The 17,190-nt window shown below is 30.5% G+C and overlaps 1 protein-coding gene across 3 annotated transcripts in view; it reads right to left on the bottom strand.

The window, feature by feature from the left end:
- Positions 1-1,935: 1,935 nt before the first annotated feature.
- The window catches only part of LOC107453368 (adhesion G protein-coupled receptor L1), a 70,419-nt gene continuing 55,164 nt past the window's right edge, over positions 1,936-17,190 (bottom strand). For 2 of the 3 annotated variants that reach the window (XM_016070179.5, XM_016070181.4), the window contains 6 exons: positions 16,765-16,831; positions 14,103-14,169; positions 12,180-12,265; positions 5,396-5,522; positions 3,250-3,330; positions 1,936-2,433 (listed from right to left, as the gene is read on the bottom strand). In XM_016070179.5, coding sequence (XP_015925665.3) covers positions 2,056-2,433; positions 3,250-3,330; positions 5,396-5,522; positions 12,180-12,265; positions 14,103-14,169; positions 16,765-16,831 — 806 coding nt within the window. In that variant the 3' untranslated portion in view covers positions 1,936-2,055. The remainder of the gene's footprint in view (positions 2,434-3,249; positions 3,331-5,395; positions 5,523-12,179; positions 12,266-14,102; positions 14,170-16,764; positions 16,832-17,190) is intronic. The other variant, XM_087156092.1, reaches the window with a different exon arrangement.

Here is a 17,190-nt window from a genome sequence, read left to right as displayed (position 1 = left end):
ACTCAATCTTAATGGTTTAAGGGGGTGACTTCAAATATGCTAATTAATTAGTGCAGACGATATTTTAAACTGCGAAATCAGACACAAAAACGTACTTTCTGTGAATAAACATGCCTTTTTTTAAAAAACAATTTTTGATTTCTGACCCCCAAAATGTAGGGGGTATCCACAATCTGGGAAATATGGTCTCCAAAGTTTGGATCATTCCGCTCTCCTGACAAAACTGTTTGGACCATATTTCCCAGATTGCTTATAGACCTTATATTTTGGGAGTCAGAAATCCGAATTCGTTGAAAAAAAGGGTATGTTTATTCTGAGAAAGTAGGTTTTTGTGTCTGATTTCGTAACTTAAAATATCGTCTGCTCTAATTAATTAAGCATATTGGAGGTTACCCCCTTGAATCATTAAGATTGAGTTTTAGAACGTTAAGATCCGATCATTAGGTTAAAAGTTATTCAGGGTGGTCCGTTTTTTTTTTTGCGCAATGTATATTAATGCTATTTATGTACGGTGGATATTTAGAATATATTTTGATTTTTATTCACTAGAAATTTTAAAAAATTTTGATGTAATTTTTACAATTATTAATATTTTTCTCTTTTTGTGATTTATAAGTATTATTATCTGCTACATCATCTGGCAGTTATGAATTAAAACGAGGACCTCTTGAAAAAAAACATTTATGTTCTGTCACATAAATTGTTGCAATAATTATTTCTTTAACCTTAACCGTTTTCCATTTAAAAATTTTTAAACACCCTGTAGCACGCATGTATAGGAAATAGTTTTGCAATGGCCAAATTTTCCTTACAAAAAATTATAAAATTGTGGAATTTGTGATAAATGTCATGAAAAAGAGGCAATATATACTCATTGCTTATTTACTCTTGTAATTTTATATTTCATCACTGATATAAATCAAACTAGATGTTAGAAACTTTTTGATGTACGGACATTGAATTGTGGCTGAGCTTCATCAGTATGTTGATGAACAAAAAATAATATAGCTGTGATGTTCATAAAAAATTTACTATTGTTGATGTATTTAATTAATATATAGACCATTTGTGATAACTTCACATTGTAAATAATGATAAAATTATTATTTATAACTGCTTTCATTTATTTTTAATTAACTCAAGGGTTCATTGACATGCATGCTAAGTCAATTGGTTCTGTGGTCCCCACCTCATTACTTTAGATTGTGTTAATCTTTGGTTCATAAGTGCCTAGATCTGTCCAATAGCGTTTCATAATAATTAATGTTTAGACAAAGAAACTAAAATCTGCATTAAGTGGTGGAGCCTTATATAACACTTTGTGTATGTTGTAAGGAAAAGTTAACATTAGATTATTGTTACTAGCAAGGAATTTAACCTAAGGCTTTATGTGGATTGTTGATAGACAAATAATGAGAAAATTTAAAATTTCTGAAAGTTGTATTTTTGGAGTGTGATGCACTTCATTGAACTCTTAATTTTTATCTACCTGAATGTTGATTCTTATTCTAGGGATTAAAGATTATCTAGGAAGGACTTGAGTACCAAATTTTAATATAGCTGAAAATGTTAAAATGTGATTGATTTTAGAATTTCACCGCATGTTTGGAAATAATATAAGTACTAGTTGGCTTTAAATTCCACACACAAATTGTAAAAGACAAAAAATTATATTATAACATAAAAAAACAGGAAAGTTTTATTTTGAAATCTGTTATCAAAAATTATTTTAACTGTATTTTGAAATAGACAATCTTTAATTTGCTAAATTAATATGATTTTTGATGTTGTTGCCAAAATAATATAATTTTTGATATGATTGTATCAACAGCAATTTTTTTAAATGACATTTTAAGGCTTAATTCTTTTTATTTATTGAATTTTTTAGCATAATTTTTATGCCCAAAATTATTGTATAAAAACATCAGAAAAAAGTAAAGAATAATACTTTTTTTATTTTAATAAAAATTCTAATAGATACAAGAAAGACTAAAATGCATCTAAATACATAAATTCATCTAAAATACATCACAGTGCCTTTTTTCCATAAACATATCACTGTAAACAATTCCTTACAGATGTTCTATTATTATTATTTCTTGTGATATATTCTATATTATTGTAATCGTGTGCATCTTCCGGGAATGATTGAGATCTTGTTTTATATCGACGTTGCGGATGGAAATTTGAGATTCCATTTTCTGATACTGTGTGAGTTGCTTTCTCTTTGGATTTAAAATTTTCACTGTTCCAGTTTTTTTTACCCTTTATTTTTGCTCTATATGCATTTATATTTTCTCTACTTGACTTGCGATGTGGTGTCAGATTGGATGGTTGTCTTGTATGGGCCATTGATGCACACCCTAAACTGTTCACGCTTGTTCTTGTTGATAACTTGCTGTGCAACTGATTGCTCGATGTTTGCTGAGAATACTTTAAAAAATAAGATGGTATGCATATTAGTTTAAATATTTTATAGGTACAGAAAGTCATTTGTACTTTTTGGAAATAATTTTGGTCATTAATTTTTATGTAGGAAATACTTATTAATTTGTGTGTAACTCAAATTTTCCAAGAAAATTGCTTTCTCTCAGCACCATTTTTGTTGATTAGTTTTTAAAAGTGGTGAAAGATAATATTGACTGGTTATGTGAAAAACACAAATTTCCATTTCTCAACTGAATAATATGACTATACAAAAAATATTGAAAAGGGATTCTTGGCAGTTTAAGTTATACAAATCAAAGTTTTAATTTAAGTTAAAATTAATTCATTTTAATATCAGCAACTTGATTTTGTACAAATTTTTGAAGAAGAAATTTCATCTGTCAACAAAAGACAACAAAGGACAACATTAATTTGATCGTCATGTTTAGAATGTCATACTATAGTTAAACAGTAATTTATAAAAGATAGCAAGAGAAATAAAATACAATAAAGCATTAAATGATAAAACAAATAAATGCAAAAACATAAACTGGACTTCTACACTTTATGCCTTCTTCAGAAAAGTAATAAAATTATAAAAAAAGCAAAAATTTCTAATAGAAACATTGCAAACAAAAATGTTAAATAGTTTTGATATCTAGTTGTACTTTAAAAAAAAATATTTGTTCTGTAAGTAACAAATATTTTATAAAGTGTTAGTTGTATGAAATTTACACCATTCTTACAATTTACAATTCATGAAAATAAGAATTTTTTAATGCATTGCTTTTCTTAAGAAGGCATGATTTGTTAGATAATTACCTTTTTCCAACAACTTTTGTTGCCACTCCAGTTAAGAACCTTTTCATTTAGGAGCACATGGAATAAGAATATGAATACTCCCTAGAACATTTAATAGATTTAGTTAAGTACAATTATAATATAATTTTGATAAAGAATCTTTTCACATTTATTGTAATGCATTGAAGAAAAAAAACAGTTTCATTCTTAATCTTCTCACTTGCTTTTGACACCAGTGAGATTTGGATAATTTACACATCAACTTCAAAACCAAAATCACCCTTAACCTGCACTCATGACAGAGGTGACATAAAGGTGTTTCCTTTATATCACTGATTATAGATGATCAGGATGATAATAAATGATCTTCGTATATAAATATTTCACACGTGTATTTTTGATCCAATGCTTCTTTCTTGGCTGTTTCTATACTTTTTGGACATCCTATATGTATACATACATACCTATTATATATATACACACATACCTATTATATATATACACACACATACTTACATACACTCACCTCAATTGGACTTAGTTTGCTGCATTTTAATTGCTGTTAGAGCTGTAATCGAAATATTTTTTAGGTTTGGGGTGCAAATTTGTCAAAATAGTGATCTCGATAAATGTATGTCTTATCAAAATAAAAATAGACATGTTTGATGTTTTGAGATATATATCTAATGACTCAGAGCTTGCTTCCCACTTTCGAACTAATCCTCACCCACAGGGACTTGTTGTAACCTCAATGATTAATCATGTGTATGAAATGATGAAGCAAGGGTCGATTTAAGTGTTATTAGATAGGTTTTTCAAAATATCTAACACATGTTTTCAAATTTTTGATCTCACATGCATTCCTTGAGATACTCCAAATTTCAAACAATTTGTACCTCATTTATTTTTTGCGAATACAGCACTATCTGTGAACCAAAATGCTGCAACCTGTACATTAAATCGAGATACTTTTTTCTGTAAAATTTAAATCTGCTATAAAAAATTAGGGTTTCAATTTAAGACTTTGAGTTAGAATTTTTAGAACCTTTTACAGCAATGTTTGTAAAGCGAATGAATGATTCCAAAATTATATAATCTGATTTATTGATCAGAGGAAAAGTTGTCAAAGTTTCGATCTGCGATGCATATCATTCATTCTACAGGAATGTCTAGACAACCTTGAAAATTCTTGATGTTGCTTTAATTTTGTCTAAGGCATCAATGGGTCTTGCTACCAGTTTACTATCCAAGTCTGCAGGCCTCACATACACTAAAGATTTCATGTGAAGAAAAAGTCCTTTGGATAGTTGTAATAACAACTACAAGAAATCGTATTGCAGTACAATTTTTGTAGTTTAGTAAATTTTTGTTGCTGTACTACAAAATTTGTACAACATTGGTACTCGGGCACTGCTTGCTTACATACAAATGTTCAGTGCACAAAAAAATATGGAACTCCCTGAATAATTTTTGATTTAATGATTGGATTTTCACGTACTAAGATTCCATCTTTAATGGTTTGAGGGGCTAACCTTAAAGCACAGGCACTATTTTAAGTTACGAAATCACACTCAAAAACGTACTTTCTCAGAATGAACATACTTTTTGAGGGATTTCTGATCCTCGAAATATGGTGTGGGGAGGGGGGTAGCCGCAATCTGGAAAATATGGTCCCAATAGTTTGCTCAGGAAAGCAATTAAAAGTTTGGACCAATTAATGTTAATTTTACTTTTTGTGCATTTTGCTATGTCTCATGCATAGACAACTTTTCATTTCAAGACGTCTTGAAGTTAACTGCTAAACGAGCATACTGCCAAAATGTTAATATTTGTCTCAACTTTGTTCGAAATCTTAACAAATACCAGTTTCAAAGCTTTCCTGATCCTCTCAGAGTACCGCTTTTTACGTAAAAGAACCGGTTGAACCTACTTTCTGGCTTCGAATAGCAGCGAAAGATGAGGCAAATATTTACAGAGAAAACAATACAGTTGAGAGGCTCTACCCAATTCTAGTGGGCTATTTTTTTTAAAGGAATTAAAAATTTTTTGCTCACGCAATCATAAATCTAAGATATATAACTAAGATATTTTACTGATCTATAACAGAGATTCTAGAGACAAAAATGCAAAGTATAAAATAATGGACAATAAAAATTTCCAAACTAACCTGCAATCCATTGAAAATTGTGAAAATATAAGAAAATACTTGTAGTTTCCTGTCTATATAAAAAAGGCCCAAACACCAAGTCAGACCTAGTAAGCACATTACAGACATTGATCCACGAGCCCAGTTTCTGAAATACATTGAAATCATTAACTGAGCACTCTGACTATAAGATCCTACTAAAGTTTGGAACGATGTTAAGAAATTTTAAAACTTTCAGAAGTATTTTTGTATAAAAATCTTAAGACATTGATGCAAGTACACAGTTTCTGATATGAATATAAAATTTTAAGTAAGTACTTTCACAATTTCAAAAATTCTGAAAGATGTTAAGGAATTTTAAAACTGAGGTATTTTTGTAGCAATGTAAAGGAATCTTAATGTTTCGAAATGAGTAGGTATAATCCTGAATGTCCTTTTTGTTACATCTATCAATCAATCATTCCTCATTTTTGCGCCCATTATTTTTTATTAACAATTTTAATTATTTGAATAGCAATGATTGAAAGATCAGATTTATATCGTTGTTTTATTTTCTTCAGATTCCACTTTTAAGCTTTTTTCAATGAATTGAAGAATCGTGCTGAATAAATGAACAAATCTAATTAAAGCTATGATAAAATACGCACATAATTTTATTTCTGGGTATTATTTCTCATTAGGCTGGTCTTAATGTTTGGTTCAGAAATTAATTTCCTTACAAAAAATGGACAATTGCAGTTTTAGAAAGAAAGGTTCTAAGGAAAATTCTTTAGGAATTTTAGAAAGCCAAATATTGTTAAAAGTATTATTAAAATGAACTGGGTCTATCTTATGTTGCTAAAATGAATGAAAATATCTGGTAAAAAGATCGGTGAATTTTTTTTCACCAAGAGGAAAGAGGAAGCCGAAAACTACTATTACTCGTTTAATTTGAATCAGATTTTAGATAGCGAGGATCTGGCAGATTAGGTCTAGAAATCGGCTCTTCTGGTGGAATCTTTAACTGAAGGATTTGGCCTATCTTGGGTCAGAGCCGTTTTTATGTTTACAGGGGAGGGGCCCTTTATAACTAAATTTAGAGGAAAAAATATTAATTTTGAATAATTTTTAAAAATTATTTTATTTTTAGTGCAAAAAACATATAAATTAATTATAAAAGCTTATATTATTTTTATCAAAAATTTAAGGTAGCAATACTTTTCGCTCTTTTTGAGAGGCGAAGTCTTCCATCATATCATCAAAATCAATTTCCTGTAAGACATCATATCCAATGCTCATAATTGACAAATGACTCAATCTTTCTTGAGTCATACTATTTCTTAACTCATTTTTTATTAATTTTAGTCTGGAGAATGAATGTTCGCTACTACAATTAGTTATCATGAGTGACAAAAAAATTTGAAATGAAATGTCAATGTTTGGAAATTTATCTTCGTGATTATTGTTTTCCACTATTTTATGCATGTCATTTATGCCTAATTGTCTTAACTTATTCTCCTGAGCCGAATAATACTTGAAATGTTTGAATTTATTGATTTTTAAAATTTTTTTTATTTTATAAATTTTGAATATCTGTACTATATGTTATTTGCAATTTTAATTGATTTTTTGCGAACTTTTTTCTCAAATTTTTTTCTGTACGTTTCATTTTGCTTTGCTGCTCAAAATCTATTAGACTTAGAAGCATGGAATTATGAAGATGTATATAAAATATGTAAGGAGTTAGAAAGAATACAAGAAAATACAATTTGATTAATAGTTTCATTTTTTTTAAAAATCGCCGCTAAAAAACCGACTTAATTTTGAGTTTACGACTACCAGTGTTTAACTACGTAGTCTCGTAATTTTAAAACCAATCCAGAAGACAAGGGAACTCCTGGATCAGTACGCAGAGGTATTGAATTGTTATGAGAACTTGGTGGAGTTTGTGACCCAGGCAGATTTTAACATGCACCAGTCACCATTTTATACATGGGTATTATTCGGCCTGCTGAATTCGAACTCCAATTCTCACGAATACGAGCCCATAGCTCTACCAACAAAGCTATCGCTGCTAAATTATTAGTTTATTTAATAACAGTCATTGAACAGCCCACACAATTTCGAGTTTATGGCTACTAATGTTCAACTCTCTACCCTTGTAATTTTGATGTCGAGAAATTTTTTCCTACTTGGAGGACGTTTTGATGGAACTTACCAGCATTTGAGTTACATGAAGAGGAAAACCACGAAAGCCACCCACGGTTAGTCTGACACTAAGGGGACTCTAACCCATGATACGCCTACCATTGAGAATATTTTACAACAGCACAGTGGTCGGTGTAAGTCGGGTGTGGAATTCATACCGACCAGCCATCACTGGGATTCAAACTTGGTGCACCTCATTCGGAGGAGAATGCTCAATCCCTTGAGTCCATCTTCAGTAAATAATATCTCTGCGGGAGGTATCAATTTTCCAATTTTATTTATTGGTACCAATTTTATTGATTTGCCCAAATTTAGTCATCTAAATGTAAATATCAATTCAATCGTAATTTTTGTAGAAAAAAAAAGGAAAAATAAACTATTTTTCCTCTTAATCTGCAATGATTAATGAGAAGCAGCCACGAGGATTAGTGAGCAAAATGAACAGGGGATGGAGCTTTCTAGTTTTCTAAATAATTGTTAAATTATTAGTTTTTAACATGCATACTTTAAAAAAAATAACAAAAACATTTTTCAGTATTGAGAAATATTAATTAAAAACTGTCATCAGATGGAATAGAAGCCACGATCTCACAGTTTTGTGTTAGATTTCATAATCATCAGCACAACTATATATACACACCTGCCTTGCGGATATTTTTTTTAAAAATTTAATAAATTAAGTCATTTGGATACTTGACATTCTTGATTTTGTTGAAAATTTCCAGATATGTTCTTTATGTATAGCTTTTAGACACACGTGTTTTTTTCCCCTTCAATTTTGCGAAAAAAATAATTTTTTTAAAAATTTGAAGTGTCAAAATAGGAGACCCTCTGAAATTTTGAGAAAAACACATCTGTTTGCATGCGGCAGTACAGTACCTTTTATGAAATGTGGTACTGACAGCACTGAGAAAAGATAGCATGGTCAAAACTATTAGAATATAGTAAAATTTACGGTATTTATGGGAGCATCAAAAAACAAGGTAGTTTTTTTTCAGTAGCTGATTTGGTTATGACTTCTCATGAAGTTAGCATAATAAAAATATAGTTTTTTTACCATCCAGTTCGGTAGGCATTTTGGTAATTTTATCATGATACCTTAGAGAAGTAGTTCCAAACTGTGTTCTATGGAACTTTAGGGTTCCGGGACGAGTTGAAGAGGTTTCGCGAATTAATACTTTTTATAACCGGGGATGAATACTCTTATAACTTCTAGTTAGTACTTTTTATAATCTCTGATTAAATTTAGATCCAACCTATAAATCAAATCTTGTATGATCTTTCGGTTTCCTTTATTAACTTATTTGAAGTAAAATACCAATTAAATAGAAATGGCATTTTTTAAATAAAAAAAAAATTCTAAAAACAATATGCTGAATGTTGAGCGAATTAATAAAAGAAAAAGCATTTATAAAATATTACATTTGTATTTCATACCGCACTTTTCAAATTAAAATAAAACAGCTAAATTCTTTTTCGAAGAAAAATGCTTTCCAAATTACCATTTTTAACGTTTATAACAAGTATCTTCAGTTCATTTAGAAGTAAACCATAATTCAGTTTGTCTTATTCATTTTCAGCTTATATATAAGCTCACCGGACAAAAAATTAGTCACCCTTAGACAAATCATGAAAAACATCATTTAATACCGTGCAACACCGCCTCTGGATTCGATAACCGTCTGGATTCGGTTGGGAAGTGAGTCCACAAGGTTTTGCAGGTACGTCGTATCCAGTATAAGCCACTCAATGAAGATTTGATCTCGCAAATGCACAAAATTGCGAGGATGCTGATTTCGGCGTTTCACCCGTTGTTCCATCATATCCCACAAATTTTCAATGGTGTTCAAGTCAGGTGATTTTGCAAGCCAGTCGAGATGTAATTGGGGGTCTGAATGTTCAAAAAACCAGTTACATAGTCTTCCAGCCAGATGAACTTAGCTGTTGTCATCTTGAAAAATAGGGGTATCGACAACGCACTCCTCAAGAAGATGTTGACTGAAAAGCGACATCTAATCATCCAGAATGCTCAAATAAACATGTTAGTTCATGTTAGTGGCCACCTCAGTGAAGCGGCTCAATCCAAAATATGAAAAGCATCCCCAAAACATGTCATACCCACCTTTGGCTTGAGCTTGATCTTGCACACAGTCAAGATGAAATGCTTCATCTGCTCTTCGTAGCACTCGACGACGTGCGTTATTTGAATAAAGGCAAAAACGTGATTTGTCAGACCATATTACATTCCCCTAGTCAGCAACTGTCCACGTCCGGTGACTTCTAGCCCACTGAAGTCCCGCAGCTTTATGTGCCATGCATGAGCAGTGACCTCTTACGAGATGTTTGACTCCAAATGTTCATTGAATTCAGCTCCCGTCGCAATATTTTCTCTCTAACAGGTTGGGATGGACCTTCATTTACTAACTGAAGCAATTCCTGTCGGGTTCGGAAAAGATTTTGATTGACAAGTCGTGAAACTCGTCTGTGGTCCTTTTTCCGATCACAATTCTGACGTCGTCTTTCGTGACCACGTGTATTACACCACTGCTTGTAGACACGTTGAACAGTACGCATCGAAACACCAACAAATCCAGCAACTTCATTCTCCGTATGACCATGGGCACAGCCGAACACAATTCCCCCTTTTTGCCACTCTATCACGTCCTTACATTTACCCATATTTACACACAATTTCCACTTTAAATAAAAATATCTCACTGATAGCTACTTGCCTTTGATCACGTTGAAGCAGTGTGCACGCAGTTGAGCACATCACTTGAACACTGCGTCATTTAACGAAATCTAACGATTCATCGATGCTTGCGCACTAGGGTGACTAATTTTTTGTCCGGTGAGCTTATACACCAAAAATAGATTCAAAACTAGACTAGATATAGCACAAGGACTGCAAATTTAATTGTTGGATATAAAACCTTATTTAAGATTGTTAATGATGAAACGATGAAAAATCTTCATTCCTCTAATTAAATATTTTAAAAATAGTCTGTTTTTTAGGCTATAACGTTCGCAATTACCTTGATAAACTTTAATCATAATGTCGGGGTTCCGCCATAGATGACTGATTATTTAGGGTTCCGTAGAGGGAAACCTAAATAATAATTGGAAACCGCTGTCTTAGAGTATTTATTCCAAGAAATTTATGACCAGAAATCAGACAAAAGGGTGTTTCTGTGGATATCTGATATTTCTTAAGTTAGAAAAAAAGAGCCCAAGGCAATATAAAAAGGCTAAAAACATATTCCACAGTGTAAAGTGAGACGGCTATTTGACAACTCTGTGGGTGGTAGCTACGAAAGTGGGGATATTTTCATCAGTGGAAAGAGCGTTTTATTGCTCTTTTGGTTGGAAAAAAGAAGAGTAACAATTATTTTCTATTCGTAAACACTCTGATTAGAGTTTAAAAAGCGTCCGCCAATGTAAAAAAGAAAAAAAATGTATTATGGGCTTCAGAGGGCCCCAGCTACGAACAAAACTTTAAAAAAAAGAAGAAAAAAAGGGGTATCTGAGGGCCCTCTTAAGTTATAAAAAGTAAATGAGCTAGAATTAAAAAAACAATTAATACAATAAGATTTTAGACTTTTCGCGGCCCCATCAGAACTCGGGGTCCTGGGCCCATCCTTAGAAACGGCTCTGTCTTGGGTTGTCATGCTGGCAGATTATGTCTAGAAATCAACTGTTCTGGAGGAATCTTTAACAGAAGAATTTGGCTTTTCATGAGTTATGCTACAGTGGCTCATTTCTTTTGAATCAGATTTTAGATAGTGAGAAACTGGCAGATTTGGCCTAGAAATCAGCTATTCTGGAATAATCTTTAACAAAAGGATTTGGCTTATCCTGGGTGATCAAGCAGCACTTCTTTTGAATCAGATTTCAGAGCGAGGAATTGGCAAATTAGGTCTAGAAATCGGCCGTACTGGAGGGATTTTAACAGAAGGATTTGGTTTCCCCTGGGTTGTCATGCCAAATATGGTGTTAATTTCCAGGTATTGCGATTATAAGCGTTATAAATGGTCGAGTCGAGGCGTGAAAAAACCTAGGGCTGCTAGGTGACATGGAAACCTACCTGTCACAGTTTCGCAAAATTTAAGCAAGTATGCAGCTGTACTGCATTTTTTCCGTAAATTTACTTTCAATAGAATATGTTACAGAAAATGGAGAATAAGAAATTGACTTTTGAAATTATCGTTTCTCTCGATTGAAAAATAAGATGATTTTTTCCTTTTGAATGAACAGCTTCAGAATAATATTTTTCATTTTTGTATCAAGCATAAAATTATACATTGTGTTAAAGATAAAATTACAAGTTTTAATAGTAGTAAAAGACATAATAGCCATAATAGCATTTGAAGTTAAAAATTAAATGCACATATGTAAAGAAGTGAAGCATAAATAATGAGCACTGTTTACATTAAAAAACTAATTTTTAAATTGAAAAAAAAAATCAGAAATAGTGCAAAAACTCCAGTAAACTGAAATTCGCAATGTTAGCCCAATTTACCTCTTTAAAATATTTCTACTCTAAAAATACTATTTCATTATACTTTAAATAACTTAATTGTTTCTTTCGATACTGAGTTTCTTAAAATTGTATACATACTTGATTTTCTTAAGTGTGGTCTGCTCTCGCTTTATTCTTACACTTGAAGCGGAACGAAGAGTCAGAATAAAAACTACAATATTGATCTATAAATAGAATACAATAGTTCTCCTAATTGAATATAAATAAACTATCAAGAGATGCAAAATATGGCAATGAAATGGATAAGCTTACTAGAAAAAAAAAATTAGTCATCCCATCCTGGAGACCGGGTTTGAGATGTTATAGGTTTTTTTTTTAAATTGTGAATTGAACCGCTTACTAAGGTGATAATTAACATGAACTAATATGTTAATTTTAAGGTGTTGCCTATCAGTCAACATTTCTCTGTGGTCAACATCTTCATGGCGCTGTTGATATTCCTATCTTTCAAGATGGCAACAACGAGGTTCATCGGGCGAGAAGAATATTTGCCTATTTAATGAACGGACCCTATTGTATTTCGGTTGACTGCAATCACCTGACTTGCTATAAAAAAAATCTGTGAAATATTTAAAGCACTGGGAAAAAAAGCTGAAATTCCCTCTTTTCCGTAGATTTGTGCGATCAAAATCCTAATGAATGATTTAATTAGACGTACTACCTCGCCGATGAGTTTTTTTATTCTGGACACAGCTCGAAATGCGTATTTAAAAAAATGGACATTTGATTCCGTTTTTCTAACTTTTCTTATCAAAAATATTATTTTTATTTTTAAGAATAAAGTAATGGACCCAAATAAATTCGTTACGTGATGATGCCTTAATCACTTAATAGATTTTTTAAAATTAAGCTTTTTTTAAAAAAATATTAAAACTCATCATTCATTCTTCTTACAAGGTTGTCACAGGTCCTATAAATGTATAATAGTGGTTATAAATTGGCCTTGTACGAATTTTGATTTTTGAAACATGTTTATCGTTTAGTGTTCCGAAGACGAAGAATTACCTGATAAGTTACATCAGTAATATACCCAGACATTCTAACCCCAAAGTCCAAGACCTTGCTCCGTAATGATTATGCTTAATGTTTAAAAAATAAGAACATTCCTTGTTTAGTTGTTAAAATTGTGTTGAACATTCAAAAGACACATTTTTTTCTGTGTCCGTATTTTTAAATACGCATTTCGAGCTGTATTTTTTACTTAACACTAGAAAGACAGAAACTTAGTATATACCTCTATATTACCCAAAAGCAGTCAAAATGACTGGATTGTGAAAGAATAACTAACGTGTAAAGAAATTTGTATAAAATTAATTTTTTATATTTTTTATACTATTCACAGTTATATAACAGGTTATTAATAACAATAAAAAAATTATATGTTGTACAAAAAGTCACAAAATTCTAAGAAATTGTGTCATTATATACATCATTGTTTTTCTAATTGAAATTAAAAAGCAGTTAAAATGACTTGATTGGGCAATCTAGTATTAAACACTCATTTCGAACTGTGTTTAGAATAAAAAGTTAACTGGCGACCTGCAAACTTTTGTGCTCTCACTTCCTACCTAAATCTAGGCGGTTATCAAGTTCAGTAACAAGTTATCAAGTTCAATAGAAAGTTAACTGGCGACCTGCAAACTTTTGTGCTCTCACTTCCTACCTAAATCTAGGCGGTTATCAAGTTCAGTAACAAGTTATCAAGTTCAATAGAAAGTTAACTGGCGACCTGCAAACTTTTGTGCTCTCACTTCCTACCTAAATCTAGGCGGTTATCAAGTTCAGTAACAAGTTATCAAGTTCAATAGAAAGTTAACTGGTGACCTGCAAACTTTTGTGCTCTCACTTCCTACCTAAATCTCTCACTTCTGTGCTCTCACTTTCTCGGTTATCAAGTTTAGAAGTGGAGTTATATGGTTGCTTTTTCAAGATTTCTCTAGGTGTGATTGATTTTTTTCTGGTGAGATTAATAATAATTTTATATCGGAAACAAGTGCTTACTAAAATAACTGCGCAGGCAGGACCAACAAAGCTCCACATGAGTCCATCCTCTGATGATAACCAGCAACTGAAAAATTTAACAACCGTTAGAATATATCTTTAGAAAGATGGTGCTTGGTAGAAACTCTAAAAGCAGCGTTGTTTAAATGCAAAAGATAATAATAGACTTTAACAGTGGCGTAAATAACACTTTTCCTTAATCCCTCTCGGTGCGGGGGCACAACTTATAAGTTATATATATATATATATATATATATATATATATATATATATATATATATATATATATATATATATATATATATATATATATATATATATATTATATATATATATGTATATATATATATATATATATATATATATATATATATATATAATAAATAAATAAATACAGGAAAACATGAGGAAATTTAAGAAAAACAATAAGTTTCATTTATTGCGCTTAAGCTGCAAGTAAACAGAACTCATTAGATAAGTTCAATATGAAGATAAAACAAAAAAAAAAAATTATAGACATATGAAAAAAAAGGGGGGGGGGGAAATAATAAGTAAAAAAATAACAAACAACAGTTAAAAAAAAAAAAGAAAAGAAAAAAAAGGATGAAATCTCATTTAAAAAACCGGAAAAAAAACCAGATAATCTTTTCATCAGCCCACACGATTATTTCACGATACCGCACAATATCAGCCTACACGACACAAAGAAAAATTATAGACATATGAAAAAAAGGGGGGTGGGAAATAATAAGTAAAAAAATAACAAACAACAGTTTATTAAAAAAAAGAAAAAAAATGAAATGTTAATTAAAAAGCCGGAAAAAAAATATAATCTTTTCTTCAGCCCAGACGATTATATTCGCAAAATGTATGTATATATATATATATATATATATATATATATATATATATATATATATATATATATATATATATATATATATATATATATTAGAAATTAAAAATTATCAGAAATTTTGAATTGTGCATTTAAGTTTTTGAAGCGCCAGATCTAATTTCAACTTCCGATAATTTTCTACGTATTTCTAAAGTTTAAGAAACCAAAATTTTTAATTCGACAATATTATGATGCGTGAATTTCGAGTTTTAGTAATCACTTTTGAAGCTTTATTTGTGTTAGTTCAAGTTAAGCATAGTTAATCCAATCATGGTTAATCCAAGTGACTTTTTGATCGTGCTTTTGGAGGTTATTATAGAATTTCCATATGTTTTTTAAAATCCTGATCTTTATAATACTGTATAACGACTCGCGAGTTTCGAATTGGAAAATGATAATCACTTTTGACGTGCTTTATTTGTGGCAATATTATCGTACTGTTTTCTAAGTATTCTTTTTCGCTAAGTACTATTTCTCAATTGTTTCTCTAAAATGTTTTTTTTTTTTTTTTTTTTTTTTTTTTTTTTTTGTTTTAAGTTTAACTCTTAACTAAGTTTTGACTTATTCTCTTCGTTTTTCTAAGTATCGTATCGTTTCTCTAAGAAATTTTTTTTCGATTGTAAATACAGCATTTATTGCCAAGCATTTCAACATGGTTTTGTAAATCTCGATATTTTTAATCTGTATTAATACGACACTGGAATCGCGCATTTAAATGTGCGTTTTATTTGTGCCGATTTCATCGCAAATCTAAGAGCTTTTTTTTAATCGTTCTTTTAGCAGTTATTTTTACACTTTCCCACGGGGTTTCTAAAATCTTGATTTTTTTAATCCGGTATTATAATGACTTCCGATTTTCGAATCAGGCATTTTATTCATGAATGTTGAGGAGCTTTATTTGTGCTGATTTCATCGTTAATCCAAGTTATTTTTCAATCGTTTTTTCTTTCTTTTCTGGGTTCTACTACTTATTTCCACATTTTTTTAAAAAAAAGAAATCTTGATATTTTTAACATAATATTACCACATGCAAATTCTGGACGTGGTATTTTTTTTAAAAAACTGTTTACCGTTTTTGAATTTTGTTTCATTTTTTTTTAACATAAAAAACCGTTTTAAGATTAAACGTGCTTAAAAATTTACTTCATAAAAATGTCCAAGAGTTAAATATATACTGTACTGAATCCCAATTAAATGATGAATCTAATTTTGAGCTATCATGCGTTTGTTTTATTTTAAATCATTTTAGATCCTACATAGTTTCTTTAATTAAAATATCTAATTTTCATTTATGTTGCTCAAAAAATATTTATTTTTTATTTTATATTTTCATTTAAATGTTAAGAAATTAGATCACAAATTGTTTTCATTTTCACAAAACTGAATCTTTGTATTGACGTTTTGCGCTGCTTTCGGAATTAACAGGGAGGGTGCTGGTTAGGTTAAACTTAACAGTCATGCATAACTGATGCGAACTCACAGCTGTTATGAAAATAGCATATTGTTCATATAATAGCATTTCATGTGACGACAGAGCATTCTATAAACAACTTTATAAGGCTGTTTATCGAATTTATCGATTCATCTTTTCTTTTAATTTCGTCACCATCGTTCAATTATTATCTGGCCAGTAGTTAAGTAATCAGTATGATTCTTAGTTAAAGAGGTTTCTTTTTAGAGAGATTCGTTTTTTTTTAAAGAGTTTCTTTAAGATGTTTTTCTTAGAAAGAGTTTATTTTTTAAAATCAAAGTAGATATACGTACTAAGTATCTCCTCCGTAAAAGTCAGTCTTAATCCCAAATGAAATGCCAACAATGATTAAAGGCATTCCTAAAAATAAAATAAAACACTTAATAAAAGAACGCTTGGAATTTTTTTAACTTTGCTGAGAGAAATTATTAAGAATTTTTTTTTCTTCAAGTAATTTCATTTTTTGAAAAGAGCTCTTTAGAAAGAAAAAAAAAAGAACATTTCTTTCCTTCAACCTTCTCTCATTTTTTTATTTTATTGAAATGGAATCTTATTATTTTTTAAGCTCTTTAAAATTTCTTCTTACAAATAATTTAAATGTGACCTACATGGCAGTCATTAAGGATTCCTGAATTATTAAATCTATTGAAACAAAAATTCGTAAGAATATTTAGAACAATAAAATACCCCTAACATCGTTTTGCAATTCTAGCCTGAAA

This window comes from Parasteatoda tepidariorum, chromosome 12, assembly GCF_982258835.1.
Source record: "Parasteatoda tepidariorum strain Cologne lab strain chromosome 12, Ptep-v5.0, whole genome shotgun sequence".
NCBI classification, from domain to species: Eukaryota; Metazoa; Arthropoda; class Arachnida; order Araneae; family Theridiidae; genus Parasteatoda; species Parasteatoda tepidariorum.
Note: the sequence above shows the minus strand (reverse complement) of the source record. Positions and strands in the feature narration are given on the sequence as shown.